The sequence below is a fragment of the Marmota monax genome, unplaced genomic scaffold (genome assembly GCF_021218885.2).
Source record: "Marmota monax isolate L192 unplaced genomic scaffold, Marmota_monax_Labrador192_F-V1.1 WCK01_AAM20220418_F8-fsc00035, whole genome shotgun sequence".
In the NCBI taxonomy this organism is placed as follows: Eukaryota; Metazoa; Chordata; class Mammalia; order Rodentia; family Sciuridae; genus Marmota; species Marmota monax.
The window spans coordinates 5,643,303-5,659,119 of record NW_026691961.1 but is presented as its reverse complement, the minus strand read 5'-3'; the positions used below and the strand labels follow the sequence as shown (position 1 = coordinate 5,659,119).

At 38.0% G+C, this 15,817-nt stretch overlaps 1 protein-coding gene across 4 annotated transcripts in view; it reads left to right on the top strand.

The window, feature by feature from the left end:
• Mrtfb (myocardin related transcription factor B) overlaps positions 1 to 15,817 on the top strand; it is a 176,668-nt gene that overhangs the window by 124,046 nt on the left and 36,805 nt on the right. For all 4 annotated transcript variants that reach the window (XM_046440564.2, XM_046440541.2, XM_058578186.1 and 1 more), the window contains 3 exons: positions 11,464 to 11,529; positions 13,369 to 13,424; positions 14,477 to 14,552. In XM_046440564.2, the coding sequence (XP_046296520.1) occupies positions 11,464 to 11,529; positions 13,369 to 13,424; positions 14,477 to 14,552 (198 nt within the window). The remainder of the gene's footprint in view (positions 1 to 11,463; positions 11,530 to 13,368; positions 13,425 to 14,476; positions 14,553 to 15,817) is intronic.

The following is a 15,817-nucleotide window of genomic DNA, read 5'->3' as shown; positions in this document are numbered from 1 at the left end:
GTTTTCGGCGGACACAACATCTTTGTATGTGGTGCTGAGGATCAAACCCGGGCCGCACGCACGCCAGGCGAGCGCGCTACCGCTTGAGCCACATCCCCAGCCCCCACATGGTTGTTCTTGTTAGATGTTATTTGAAAAAAAAGGCAAATATTGTTTTACTCTCTTTGCATTGCTGGTGATCAGGCAGTTGTGTGGATGCTTTTGCTCTTTCTGCAGTGTCTGTTATTTGTAGTGCATTTCCATTGATGCCACTGTGTACTTTATTTCTACTACTTCTTAACCAAATGAGATTTTTTATACTGGGCCATTCTATACCAGGCCCCAGTCTAAATATCACATTGTCATACCACGAGAAGCATACTTTTGACAGAAAGGAGAAGGGAATTTGTGTGAAGGTATGATCAGTTTAAAGAAACATGCCCCATTTTTAGCAGTCTGTTTCCATGGCAACAGAAGCAACAGCCAACCAGAGAGTTATCAGAAATTTCCAAGCTGAGTGTTGAAAACATTGTCTTCCTAAGCTCATGCGGCAAAGTAATGCAGGAAACCTACAGTGTGGTCGCCTAGAATAATGGCAGTTCTGCTGGCATTTTAGTTTTTCTTTCAGTTTTGCTCTTTAATTTCTAACAGGGTAAATGCTGCATTCTGGATTGTAGGACCTGCTCACAGGCAATGGACTATGGTTTAGAATTCCGCAGTCACCCCACCTTCATATGCTTCTTGAGGATGTGGTAGATCTGGTATGAGAGAGAGAGAGAATTTTTTAATATTTATTTTTTAGTTTTTGGCGGACACAACATCTTTGTATGTGGTGCTGAGGATCGAACCCGGGCCACACGCATGCCAGGCAAGCACGCTACTGCTTGAGCCACATCCCCAGCCCTCTGGTCTTACATTGAAATGAAAGCCAGTATTTCCTATAAGGACCAACTTTTTTCAAATGATAATTGCCACAATGTTTTTAATTAATTTAAATGTTGTCCCTTTTTATCTGAAAATAGTCATAATGTACAAATTTCTGATTCAAGGGCTGAGGATGTAGCTCGTGATAGAGGTTTTGCCTAGCATGTGTGAGGCTCTGAATACAAACCCCAGTACTGCACCCCCGCCCCCCAAAAAAATCCTGTTATATAGTGTCTGAACTTTAGATTTATGTGCACACTGGGTACCTCTGCTGCTGTTGTGGACAGGAAGTAGTGATGGAAGTCTGCTTAATCAGTGCAGATGGCACAGCTCTTACAGGACACACCACTGTTTTATTTCTGGCCTCTTGGCTTTTTTTTTAATTGCTTGCATCTTATTTTATAGTGAGCAAATTAGACCCCTGAAAATATCACCAAAAATCTATGATCTTTGGTTGCTCCTTTTTAGCATCCATTAGAGTACTCAACTGCTTTATCTTTAATGAAGCATGGATTTCACATGAATTGTAAGTGGAGATGAAGTTAGTGTTAACTTCCTGCAGTAGTGTCCAGTCCTCACTCCCTGCTGTTGTGACAGTCCCTCTTAGCAAAGGCCACCCTGCCTGTTCTGAATCCCCTCCCCACAGCCTGCAAGGAACCTGCTGTCGACTTATACCCTCACCCTTCCTCTCATTCATATTCATTCCTTCCCTCCCTGCCTTTTCCTCTCTCTGGCTCTTTATCAGTTATAAATTTGCTGGAGTCTCTTCCCATTTGAAGTTCCACACCCTCAAGTTTCCCTTCTCTCCTCCTCCTCCACAGCATCTGGGAAGCATGCTTCCATTAACTGTACCCTTGCTCCCACCTCCCTCACTCCCTAACCTCCTCCAGCTTAACTTGCACTCATCACTCAAAAGCAGCTCCTGTGTTAAAATAGCAGCATTTGACTATTATCCATGCCTCCTTCTAGAAATACCTTTACCTGGTTCTTCCACCTTCTTACACAGCTTCCTCTGATTTCCTTTCTTGGATCATTCTTCCATATCTGACCCATAAATGGGCTTTTAATTGTTGACTTTCTTAAGACCTCAGTCCTGGGCTTCTTTTGCCCTCTCTATTTATATCTTCTTCCTCAGCAAACTGCAGTAGCTTTAAATACTACAAAGGTGATAACTCCCAGATTCTTTCCAGTCTCTGAAATCTAGACCCAAAAAGCCAGTCACTGTTTTGATATCTCCACTTCCTATTCAAACAGGCCCAGTATTGAGCTTCCAAATGGAAAACCTATGTTCCTTATCTCAGTAAATTGTCTACCAGGTGCTTAAGCCTAAACCCAGGAATCACCTATGTGGTCTTTCCTTTTTCAAACCCCAGACCAATTCCTTACCGTTCCCAGAGTCCTAGGCCAGAGACCCAACCCTGGGGGTCCCAACAAATAAGGTCCAGCCCCTCAACCTGAAAAGCAATGGTGAAAATCAGGAAAGAAACCTTGATCAATATAGCTCTATTGGGAAGCAAGTGGACCTGAGTTTCAAGCCCTGTCTTCAAGGTACCAACATGAGCTCCCAGATTCTATAGACAAGGGGCACCAGAGGTGTACCTAAATGGTCTTGGTCATACTGTGATCTGGTTGGTCGTTATCTCAAGATTGGTCAGGCCAGGAGGGGCCTTGTCCTTAGCCGTAAGAAAGTTACTGTCGCTGGTAAAGTTGCCCTACCGGCGACAGTAACTTTCTTATGGCTAGGGTACCTTTCCACTCATGACAAGATGTTTATCAATTAGACCTGTTGTTCCTGGAATCCAAGGTGACTCAGAGCAAAGGAGACAGATGCAAAATGGAGGCAGAGATGCCAAGTTGTTTACATTTGCAGGTCAAATGAAGAATCAGGGTTTTTTTTGTTTTTTTTTTTTTTTTTAGCAAAAAGCAACCTCTAAGACCTTGTCACATTACCATCCAGTATTGATTTGTGTCTAAATATATCTCATATCACCTGAGATATATTTAGAATAAATAATTTAGAATAAAAGAAAAATTTAGTTCTGTGTTCAAGGTTTCTACCCTAGAACATCAGAAATATTCCATTAAGTGTATAAATAAATATCTCATGTAGAAGAGAGTACTCAACCTGAGTTGCTCGGCCACTGAAAATATTTCCCCTTGAGTTAAAAACACAGCCCCATCACCCTAATTCTTTCCCTATCGTATGGTCCCTTATTGCTGATTAGTTATAAAATTCTACTATTATTAGACATGATATCACCAGTACCTTAGATGGGCAATTGTTTGTTTATTATTGTATTTTAGGGTTCTGTTTTGTTTGGTAGACTGTGTCTTACCTGTTACACAGGCTGGACTCAAAACTCCTAGGCTCAAGTGATCCTCTGACCTCATGCCTCCAAGTAGCTGAGACTACAGGCATGGACCACCACACCCAGTTTGTTTCTAAATTCAAAGTTACCTTAAAACATAATGATGTATAATGCAGGAAAGGATAGGAACAAAAAGGTACTGTCTTGACTTGTGAGACTAGGTTGGTATGGTCATTTAGATGGCAAAATGATTCTATCAGGATTCTAAGTGCATGCTCCAGTATTGGAAATTTAACCTATAGATAGGTCATCAAAGGATGCCTAAATGAGCCTCTTTATTGTATCATTGTTTACATTAAGAAAACAAACCAACCTGGTAAAGTAAGTGTATACTATTATTAATACATCCATATGTTAGATATAGGCTTGAAGAGGAAAGGGCTAGACTCCCTGTTCCCTGTTTGAAGCAAATTCCCAAACTGCATGAATAAGATAATGCCACACATGTATTTTCTTTGCATACTTTGTATGCAATATAGATGGAATATTTACAAAACATTTTTAGGACCCATAGAAATTTAACTGGTTATGTTTTGAAAAAAGGACAGGAGGTCTTTGTTGGATGGATTGACTTTCACTTTTCCTTTTAATGTCTCTTTCATGTGCATGTATACTTTCACTTTAGCAAATAGGAAAACTTTATATAAAACATGGATTCTTAAATCAAGGCATTAGCAACATACACATCAGTCTAGTTCTGAGTCCAGGCTCAGAAGGAAACCCTTCAGGGTATGACTTCTTCTGATTTGAATACAAAATAAACCAGTCACTACAAAATTATAAATCCACAAACTTGTGTGGAATTGTCTTTTTAAACCTTAGGATTTTGTGTTTGGGGGAAAAAAAATACGGGTATCGCCAGCAAGTGTCTAACATAATAGGAGTAATAAGAATAATAACAGCCGCCACCATTTTAAACATTTATTTTTGGTGGAAAGTAAAAATAGATAGTTCATCAGTCTTTTGTCCTTTCAGTATAGTTTTTTTTTCAAGATATGATTCTTTTTATCTGATAAAATGATTATAATTGTCAGTCTGACCTCTGAACTGCTGCTTGATGAAACTCCAGAGCAAGGACGGAGGTCAGTTCACCCTCCTACACCAAACACGAGAGGTAACAGAGGGTGTTAGCTCTTAGAAATTTTCCTTTTTTTTTTTTGGACCCCTCACTATCTAAACAAGGCATAAGACATTTTCACCAAAGTCCGATTACCTCGTACTCTTAATTACTCAAGCATCTGTTGAGGGGGAAAATAGGATCTGTTTATTGCCCCACACTGACTTCAGAGTTAATCCACAGTCGATTCTAGCAAAGTCTTAGATTTTCATCTTCCTTCTTGCCTCTGGTTCCCATAGCCTTTACTTGACTGCTCGGGTTTTTGGTGGTGGTAGTAATTTTTTTTTTTTACCCCTCTTGATTCTGTGGTTTATTCTATCCATTGTCCCATAATAAAATAATATGTTTTAGATCCTTCCTCTAACTTGCAGAGAGCTGCTCATTCCCCTTCCCCACCCCAGCTTGCCCTCCTGAAATTGGGCTGTTCAAAGAGGATTTCCTAGACTCTGCTGCCTGCCATTCTGGTTCCCAGAGAATGTCCTTTCTGCCTTTTTTGTTGTATATACAGTCCTCAGGTGTCCCCTTGCAGACTCCCTGGCCAAAGCCATGCTTCTTGTTGGCTAAACTGCCCTCTGATTATTAATATGTAATTGTATAAAGTATTTTTTAGAGTGAAAATTACTTTAATCATATCATATTAAGGCAATATTTCAAAAAAATAAAAAATAAAAAAAAAATAAAAAATTAAAAATTAAAAAAATAAATAAATAAAAAAAAAAAAATAAGGCAATATTTCAAACACACTACTTATACAAAGAAAAGAGAATGAACCTACCATCTTGGTTTAAAACACTGCTGATGTTTTTTAATTGGGGTTTTAAGCATAACAAGGTTGAAGTTATTCTATTTAGTGGCACACACCTATAATCCCAGTGACTTGGAAAGCTGATCACAAGTCCGAGATCAGTCTCAGCAACTTAGCAAGACCCTCTTAAAATAAGAAAAAATAGCTGGGAATGTAGCTCAGTGGTAGAGCACACCAGGTTCTAAACTATTTGTGGTGCTAAGAAGGACATTACCAGTTTATCATCGGATGAACTGACTTTTGGAGTGGTGATTAAAATCTAATTTCTTATTGTAAAAAAAAATATAGCAAGTTCAAAACACTTCTATTGACCTAACATTGTTTTTAATCTGTTGTGACAAGAAATAAGGATTGAGTAAAATTTTCAAAATTATATACAATTTTCTCCTTGTTGGCATGTAATAGGAAACCATGAAAATTTTTTCACTAAATGAAATGGATATAAAGTCATCTGTATCCATGTTCTCACATATCTACTATAATTTTGAAAGATGGTTTTACAAGAAGAAAATAGTCTCATTGCTTAATGATCATGCCTAATAGGGATCTATAAAAGTATTCCTCCACCTTGGGCTTTAAATTTAAGAAATAACTAGAAATGAGGAATAAACTTTATATATAAAAATCCCACTACAGCATTATTTATAGTTACAAAAATTGGAAACAATCTAAGTGGTAAATGGAGAATATTTAGCACACAATGGCATATCCACCCAACAGAATATTTTATAAATCCATTAAAATAATGTTATTGTTGTGTTTAGTATATGATTGGAGTATATTGAAGAAGAAAGTCAAAAATTATGCTTAAATGAAATACAGAAGAAATATACAGTGTGATAACAGCAGTTGGTCTCTGGGAGATATAACCAGCAATTTTCTTTTTTTGGTTTCTCCTATTTCCTTAGTTTGTGTAATGAATATTAGTTTTATAATGTGTGAAATGTTTTTTAGTTTAAAAAAATTATTTGAATTAGGGCTAGTTAAGATACAGTATATATAAGAAGCATATGGATTGTGCCCTCATCTCCCTTCATTGATGGGGTGCCCCCCATGTGCTTCTTCTGAGCTTTATCATCTGGAAATTCACAGCTGATGCAGGGTTCACACCTTGGGGTAATTGTTTTGCACCAAGAATACAGTGCTGCCTGTAGGAGCAGCCCTTTTTTCATTTTTTACTTGCTTTCCCCCTTAAACAATAAGATAGGTTTAAACTCTGTTTCAAACCTTAATTTTAAACCTAAGAACCTCTTAAGACAATGTGTTTCTAGATTTCCTAAAGATAAAGACAAAAAGACATTCTTTGAAAGTGTTCTAATGTGAGCAGTTTAACACAAATTCTATTTCATTCTATTACTTATATTCTTTGTTTTCTCCAAGATGTAAACAGTCGCTGAGTCTCTCAAACCGTTTTTTCCCACTGAGAATTGTAGAGCTTCACATGTATTGTTTTCTTTCATGCAGTTATTTGCAAGATGGCCATAGAAGATACTGAACATGAGTCAATTTTCTAACAGCATGGAGGCTGATGTTATTGGCTCAGTAGCACATTTACCACTCAGGGAGGGACAGGGGGAAAAGCTCTAAGTTACAGTTTACAGATATGAAACTATTACCAAGGAGACTGGCTTCTTAGGCAGCTATGCTGACACCACAGGACAGAGTGCAAGATCAGTGTCTAGTCTTTGGTTTGGCGCTACAGGAATCAAATCTTGTCAGCACACAGCATTGAGATTTCCATAGATCAGCTAACATAGTAGTTCGTTTATTGCTCTTCAAGAACTATAGCTGTATGAGGGGCTGAGTAACTTTTAGTAGCTTGGGCCTTCTCCACATGAATGGGAACACCACTGAGTGAGTGTGCAGGCTGCAAAGGGAGGAAGAGGTTTTACTTGGTAAGACATCTTGAGCCCATAACCACAAATGCCTCTCTGATCTTTGGAAGTGTCAGGTTCTCTATATCCAGTCTTTTATCCCCTTCACAGTCCTAGAGGAGCACCAACAACTTCTACCCAACTTCTGTCTTCAGTGTTGCTTGACCATTAAGCTGTGTATAGCATTCAGGCTGTGTCCTTCTGGCCTCGGACATTTTGCCCCTAAGGTTCACCTACCTATTGCCACTTACACTTTTTTTTTTTTTAACTAATTTGATAAATGGGAGGTACTGAAAGGAAGTTTGATATTTTCTAAAATAATGAACCTGTTTGGTACCTTTTATAACTAGTAGTTTTCAGAATAGACTTTATCAGGGATGAAGATGTAGCAGCTTAGTGGTAGAGCACTTGCCTAGCATGCAGGAAGCCCTGGGCCCAATTCCTAGCATTGCAAAAAAAGGAGAGGGTGCAGTTTAAAGTCAACCAAAAGTGTCAGTGTACCTGAGGTTTTTTGTTTTTGTTTTGGGTGTTACTGGCACTTCATGCAGGCTAGGCAAATGTTCTACCACTAAGCTATACTCCTAGCATACCTGAGTTTCTCCATAGAACATTGGGCCTCATATTTGTCCACCTAATGGTATAGAGGAATATAATGTATCCACAGCATTATTCATCTACTGGTATAGGTGGAAAATAGAAAGTTGAATAATCAACAGACTTAACAAAACATTACCAGTTACTTCAAGTCTGCCCTCCCCTCAATTCTTGTTCTTCCTAATATCTTTTTCTTGTGTGGGGGAGGGGTGCGGAGGTTACTGGGAATTGAACTCAGAGGCAACCACTGAGCCACATCCCAGCCTTATTTTTTGTATTTTATTTAGAGACAGTATCTCACTGAGTTGCCTTGTGCCTTGCTTTTGCTGAGGCTGGCTTTGAATTCGCCATCTTCCTGCCTGAGCCTGTTGAGCTGCTGGGATTACAGGTGTTCACCACCACACCCAACTCCTAGTGTCTTTGATTAAAAATGGGTCTTCCAGTCACAGCTACTGCTGTTCTTTTCCATAGGTTTGCATCTCATAAGAACCCTGTATAGAGTTACCTGCAGACACCTGAGAGGTGTGCAGTAAACAAATGAAGGTGCCTGGGGGAGCTGATAGCCTCAACTGCTTTGAATACTATATGTAGTGTTTTGCTCTTGCTTCTTGGGAGAGTTGGAGGCAATTTTTTAGAGCATTAATTGGGAAGGTCATTCTATTTAAGCAGTACAACCTAGGTGGGGCAGTTTATTGGATTGTATGGACATATGGAAAATGTAAATGGTCTGCTTTATGCTTTATATTAACAACCAGTGAATAAGAAGAAATGTACATTTATTTCTGGTCTTTGTGGTTCCTGGCACAGAGCTCTAAAAACTTGTGATTTCCTGAGTAATGGATGATAAGGACATCTTTTGTTACAATATTTTATCATGGTGCTCGGCTTCTGACACGAGAGCTTCTTCCTAAGATCCTTGCACTCTCCAAAGTGATGAGTGATCTGGTATGCTACCAAGATGACAGGTAGCTAGAGGCCCTAGGTGGCTTTAGGCTGCAGGCTCAGTCCCAGGAAGATCAAGGCATGGCCAGAGGAAGGGTGATATGCCTGAGAGGACCTGCCCCTTGCCCTGTGCATCACTTCCATGTGCTGTTTCTGAGTTGTATTCTTTATATCAAGCCAGTAATTAACCAGCAAACTACCCTCTTTAATTCTGTAAGCCTAGATTCTAGTAAATTCTCAAACCTGAATAGGGTATTATGGAAGCACCCCCAAGTTTGTAGTATGAGTGCCTAGATTAGTGACTCGTGTCTGCCATGGAAGCATTCTTGTTAGTCTGATCCTAACTCCATGTACATAGTATCAGAATTGAAGTGAATTGTTGGACACTCAGTTGGTGAATTTGTTGACATTATGGAGAAAGGCCCACACATTTGGTGTCAAAAGTGTTGGAGACAGTTCAAAGTGACATGCATCCATTTTGTGTGCTGCCCCCATGGTAGTGGTTACCTTTTGCATGTCAGCATGAAAGTGATTTCTGGTCTTCAGTGATAAAGCCACAAGACTGCTCTCGTGGTACATGAGGGCTCCTGAAATGACTAGCACATAATCACGACTAACAAGCTGTTGTCAGTAGTATTGATTTACAGATCAAGTTGCAAACATGTATCATTCAAAAATGCCATTTCCCTCCCAGAAGTATGTTTGATGTATTTGACTAGCAAGTACATATATTCTTTTTAAGTTTTTTTTGTTTAGAACAAAAAGAAAGGCTTTTGATGTTTTTCATTACACTTCCTTTTTGACACCTTTGTGGATCCCCTTGGGGGAAAAAGGAAAGAGTCTTGCTGGAGCTTCTCCCTCGGTCAGACTCCACTCTCAGTGCCCACTTCTGAGCTGGAAATCACCTCAACCTTTTTCTCCTCTCAGTCTCCTGCATATTACCACCCTAAATGCCATCAAGCATTATCTTTAGCATTCATAGGATGTTGGAGACTGTAGGCATTGGGTGCTATGGGATTCACAGGTCTGCTCCTTGGTTATTTGTGTTCCTAGTAAAATATAGTGGGAACATATTATCCTCATTAAACTATTAAAAAAGATCTTTGTGTTAGCATACAATTGATTGAAAGCACCACAAAATATTTGTCAGAAATACGTCTATATTTTTAAACTTGTTTAATTTTTCTTTTGCTTTGTGTAACAGAATCTTATGTCAGTTGCTTCAATTCTAAATAGAATGTCAGCAAAGCTTTTGATCTTGTGGTCCCCAAACAAAAACAAAAACCACATTTCTGTATTCAGTAGAAGACAGAATTCATCTCTAACAAGGAAAAGAAACTTTTTAATTTTATAATTTAGGCTCTTTTTGATGTACAGCTAAGACTTGGTTCTACTCTGTAGTCCGCACAAGGCCAAGAAACGGCCAAGACTATCGGTACCACGGTCCCTGCGTCTTCAGGGCTTATTGCATTCCAAACCAGCCTCCTGCTCCAGTTTCCCTCACTAGAAAATTGTCTTCTGCCCTGTAATAGTTTAGATATGAGATGTCCCCTCATAAAGCTCATGTGCAGAGGTGAAATGATTGGGTTATGAGAACCTTAACCTCTTCGTGGATTAATCTGCTGGTATGGATTAAAAGGCAGTAAGTGGGCAGGTGGAGTATGGCTGGAGGAAGTGGGTCCCTGGGGGCGTGCCTTTGGCCTTCATGTCTTGTCCTTAGTGAGTGGAGTTCTCTAGGCTTTCTGATTGCCATGTTCTAAACAGCTTTCCTCCTCACCTGGGGCCCAAAGATGTGCAGATAGGGAAACAGCTGTCTGAACTGAGACCTCTGAAACCTGGAGCACTAAATAAACTTTTTCTCTTCTAGAATTGTTATTGTCTGGTTTGGTCACCACAGCAAAAAATTTAAAATGTCTCCCCACCATTTAAGAAACACACATAGGAGGCTTTTTTTTTTTTTTTAAAAGAATATTAACAATCATTAAGCAGACCTTTAATCATCTTTGGTTTTCATCCATAATTTGACACAAAACCAAAATGGAAGCTTAAAATTGAATATAAGTCCAACTAAGACAAATATTACTCAAAGTCACTTCATGTATTCCTCTTTTTTGAAATGGGCTCATTTCCAAGATAAAAATATATAGATGCTATAAAAGTCATCTACTTGAGAAACCTAGGAAGAAATATATGCCACATTTCATGATACATATTTTGTTCTACCACTTATAATAGTTTATTCTTTATTAAAATGATTTGGTGTCAATGATTTTGGTACCTTTCTGAGAACTTGTAAAATGAGATATGGTATTATGTTTGTGCAAATATTATTAAACTTAAACTCCTAATTTAAAAATTTCACCTTGGGTCATTAGTAATATTTTATAGATCTAATCTTTATTACTTAGCCTTTATTCACAAAATCTATTCCTGATGGAATAAGGTTCTTCCTGAAGATATATTTTTGCTACTAGCTTATTTTTTAAAAAACAAAGGAAATGCCAAGAAATCTCACATTTCTGTTTCTATCAATGAGATTTCTTTATGAACAAGTTTTAATGTATAAGCCAACTATTTTTATTTGCTTGGTACCATATGAATGTATTTAAATAGGAAATACTTAGCTTTAGTCATCAAATTAAGATTATTAACTAAAAAAAATATGCTCAGTAAACTTCAGAATACATGCACCAAGCAAAATAAAAAAGTAATTATATCAGTTGGATTGTACTAGGTAACATCTTTATTCAGTTATGAACTAGATGTTTAGTAAAGCTCAACAAGTACCCCTCTGGAACGGCATAAGTTAGGTCCTGTGGTTGCAAATAAACTCCAATGGTGATTATTTCCTTTCCACAGTGCTCCAACTAAGGCTGCAACAAAGGAGGACAAGAGAACAACTAGTGGACCAGGGCATCATGCCACGTAAGACCCATGTTATTTTCACCTTTGGTGCTTTACAACAAGATGTGCATGTCTGAAGAGAACCTGTGTCCCACCCCCACTTCAGTCATATAGACTGAATTGGTGTACAAATACCAGCCAATTGATGAGGAAAACCAGGCACCGCATGACCAACCTAAGGAAACCATGTGGAATACATTTTAAAAACCAGGTGCAGGTTAAGAGATGGACTTAAAGGTGTTATTTATATAAAATTCAAGGCACTAAAATTCTTCCTTTGAACTTTAAAATTGGTTTTAGTTTTAAAATGACTGAAGTAATCACTCTAATGGGTCTGAGATTACACTTGCAAAAGTAATGTGATAAAAATCACAACTTTATTCTTAAATAATTCAGATTATCTTTGACGCTATACTGTAGTCAATATAACTAAATGTATCCCAGGTACAAGACTGATAAACATTCTTTAATAAAATCTTTCTGCCCTAAGTATCCCTATAGAGACCTTTGAAAGTTGATTAATTTTAGAATAGTTGTTGTCTTTAATTACAACTTTAGAGGAAATTTTATATTTTACAGGGGAGGAGTGGCTATTCTATAGACTGCAGGATTATTTGAATTTTGTTTAAAAAATAACTTTTCCTAAAGATAACTTATTCAGCTTTAAAACACTAGAAATTACAAAATCAATTTATGCTTCTTAGTCTTCTAAATCACTGCTAGCCTACAAATCATTTATTGGTTTATGATAAGGAACATGTTGCTGATTTTTTTCCTCCAGAGAAATTCTTTTTCTGGACCACTATTGAGTATCTGAATATTTTAAATCTAGTGTTGGAGTGGAAAGCTGCTGCTGATGATCTGCCAGATTCCTTCACTATCACATTCCTCTCTTTGAGCCAATCAAACAGGATCCGATTATGATATTTAAGACGACGCCACGAGTAGGCCGGCTCTGGTCTGCTTCTGGGAATTGGTCCCTAGCCAAATCTGCCTGAGCTAGGATCCTGGGAGTCTCTACTTTGTTTTAATAGGACCAGGGCTGAGTACAGTGCTTACAAGCTAATTGGTTATGTCTCAGCAGACCAAGGATTCTAGTCCTGTATCCTGTCCACATAGTGGACACATACAAAAATATGTGATAGGTGGTGTTTTAGTAAACACTCTCTTCACACACACTAAGATTCTAGAATATTTAATATACTGGCAGTTAACATATTAACTCTCACTCATACAATTTTTTAGAGAGCTACATTGTAGTATGGTAGAAAAAACATGTCATCATTCAGAATCCTAGATTTAAATCCCGTTTTGACAATCAGCTAGTTATATGACCTCAAGAATTCAATTAACCTCTTTTAGCCTTTCATCTGTGCTGGGTCTAATACCTACTTTGCAGGGTTGCTGTGAAGGCCCAACAGCAATGTAACTAATTGGCCATGGAGCTAATCCCAGTATGTGTTCTAAATAAATGGACCTGAAACCTCTTGAACGTGAGGTCCCATGTGTCCTCATGTTCAAGATCACAATACTTCCAAGGACATGTGGGCTTTTTCCAGTAGCAAATATGGACATTAAGAGCAAAAACCTATTAGGGAATCATCAAACAGTCCCCTGGGGAATAGAAATTTGCCCCAGTAGTTGGAAGTAGTCTGACTTAATACCTTCATTGTCATTTTGTATACAAGTACATTATTTTAATTCTTAAGGCTTCAAGTTTAGTGGATCTCCTAAAGGAACTAGTAAATAAATGGAACTGTACTTGTGCATTAATTAGATTATCAGTATGATATACTGTGAGATTGGACTGAAGTGTAAACTTTTCTATTTATACTATGGAAAACTATTTTCCCCTCACAGCTTTGAAGAGCCCAGCAGCATTCCATGAACAGATAAAAAGCTTGGAACGAGCCAGAGTAAGAAACTTCACTTTAAAAATGTTCTGCTTCTCTGCTTTATTTTAAAGTACCTGTGGACAAATAGCAATCTTACCCCTAAATATGTCAGAGAAAATATAGTATGTCTTCAAGGTACATGGTGTAGACAGCATGTATTCTGGGGTAGCTTGATCTTGGAGATTTGTAGAAAAAATTAATTTTTTAAACCAACAAGTACTTTTATACATAAAAGTACAAATCATACTTCTTCACTTCCTTGCTTTCAGGGTATAACAACAGTTTTTAGAGACATAATACAGAATTCTGCCATTTGTTGCCAAGGAGGACAGCCAAGCGATGTGCTGACTCCAGATGCTTAGGTGATTTCCCTGCTTGGTCTCTATTGGCCATGATTTCGACCCAGGGTAGGAGAGTTTGGCTAAATCATAGAACATTGCTGAACTCAACTCTGAGATGACTCTGTCATAGTGTCATAGCACACTGGTGTTTATTATTTTTCTCTGAAAGTGCCATTATATACATTCTTCCTGGTTTTTTTTTTTTTCTTTTTTTTGGTGGGGGGGTAGATAATATCATGCAGCATGAAAACAAGCATATTCCAAAAATTCCTCAAGAATTTTCCCAGAATGCAATAATGATCTCTGAGAGTCTTATAAAGTTCATTTTAAAGCCCTGTTGTTTAAGTATAATTCCAATTGAGAAAATTCATTACTAAGAAATTTGTTTTCTAAATGGATTTCTATTTGACCTAACATGCAGATTTTGATTTTTTTTAAATATCAAAATAATTAAATCCTATGTCTATCCAACTATCACCTTCAAAATCATGAGCTTTTGACTTTGCCAAGTTTTAAAGTGCATGGACTTTACAGACTTAAGATTTTGAAATCTGCAATTTAAATCATGTGTTGGGTAATAGTTTCTATAGGTATTAATTTCTAGTCTTTCTCTCAAAGACATGACAAAAAAGGGCATATAATTTACTTAAATGGAGTACCTTGAAAAAAATTTAAATAAATCATAAATAACTTAATGATAAGACTTTTACCATTTCCCCCCTCCCCCCAAAGACTGAAAACTTTTTGAAACACAAGATACGGAGTCGACCAGATCGTTCTGAACTTGTCAGGATGCACATTTTAGAAGGTAAAGGTTTTTTTCTGCTTATTTTGTTGTGTTTTCTCAAGCAGTAGGAAAGCCTCCATAGCTATTTATTCCAATTATAATAACTCTTTGCCCCCACCCCAGGCTGACATTCTCCAAATTGGATAGAAACGCTAAAATTCTGTATTATATACAGGGCAAGGTTTGAATCTCCATCATCCAATTGATGGATGGCTTTCCCACCAGCTGGTGCCTCCTCTGTTCTGTTTTGGGCAGGCATTTTTTGATCCAGAGAGTTTCTTTATCATTGAGGAACATGTGCTCTACTCATGAAGTCATAGAGGGCATCAACAGGTCTAACCCCAGAATTTCAGCTATGACCTTGTTTATGTCCACCTGGCTCAACTCCTTACTGCAACTTACCTAAAATATCCAGCCTGATATGAAATTTACCATAAACACCCCTACCAACACACAGAAAGTAAGTGATCTAACCTCATCACTTAGGGTCCTTGTAGGAACAGTTGCATTCCATTCTTGCTAAACACATGGCTCAGGCCTAGGTACTTTTCCTCTCTAAAAATAGAGCATTCTTGAAAGCTAGCACCTCTACCAAAAAGTCCCAAATTATGTTTTCTTTCATTGTTTTGCTTCTCTATTGAAACTAAGGGCTTAATCCTGTGATAGTTGTGTCTAAGACTTCTTGAATACCTAGAGCCAGTTATTTGGTAGAAAGAAGATCTGTTCTATATAGGCCTGATTAGAATTAGAATTAGGTTGATTTTACAGAAAGTATTAGATTATAGCTTAATATGAGGAATAACCATATTAAAGGCCAGACACTTGTCCAAAAATGAAATCTTAGAGGTGTTCATCCACACTGGCCAGCATACTAGAAACCGAGAGAGAGCAAGACAAATAGATGCCTGCCTTCCTGGAGTTTGTGTTCATAGTGGCAGAGAGAGAGAATGAACAAACAAAACTTGTGAAATTACAGACTATGAATAAACAGGTTTTTGTGAAAGAGAACATCCAGGATGACACTACATAGGATACCATGAAGCAGCTCCAAGTATGCTGGGCAGTGACACATATCTGTAATCCCAGCAACTCAAGAGGCTAAGCCAGGAGGATCTCAAGTTCAAAGCCAGCCTCAGCAAGGCCCTATCTCAACATAAAAATCTACCAAGGATTGGGAATATGGCTCAGTATTAAGTGCCCCTGAGATCAGAAGGTACCAAAAATAAAAGAAGTTCCAAATACCAAGCTGGTCTCTACCACTCCAAGTAGGGTCTCCTTCAGCCTAA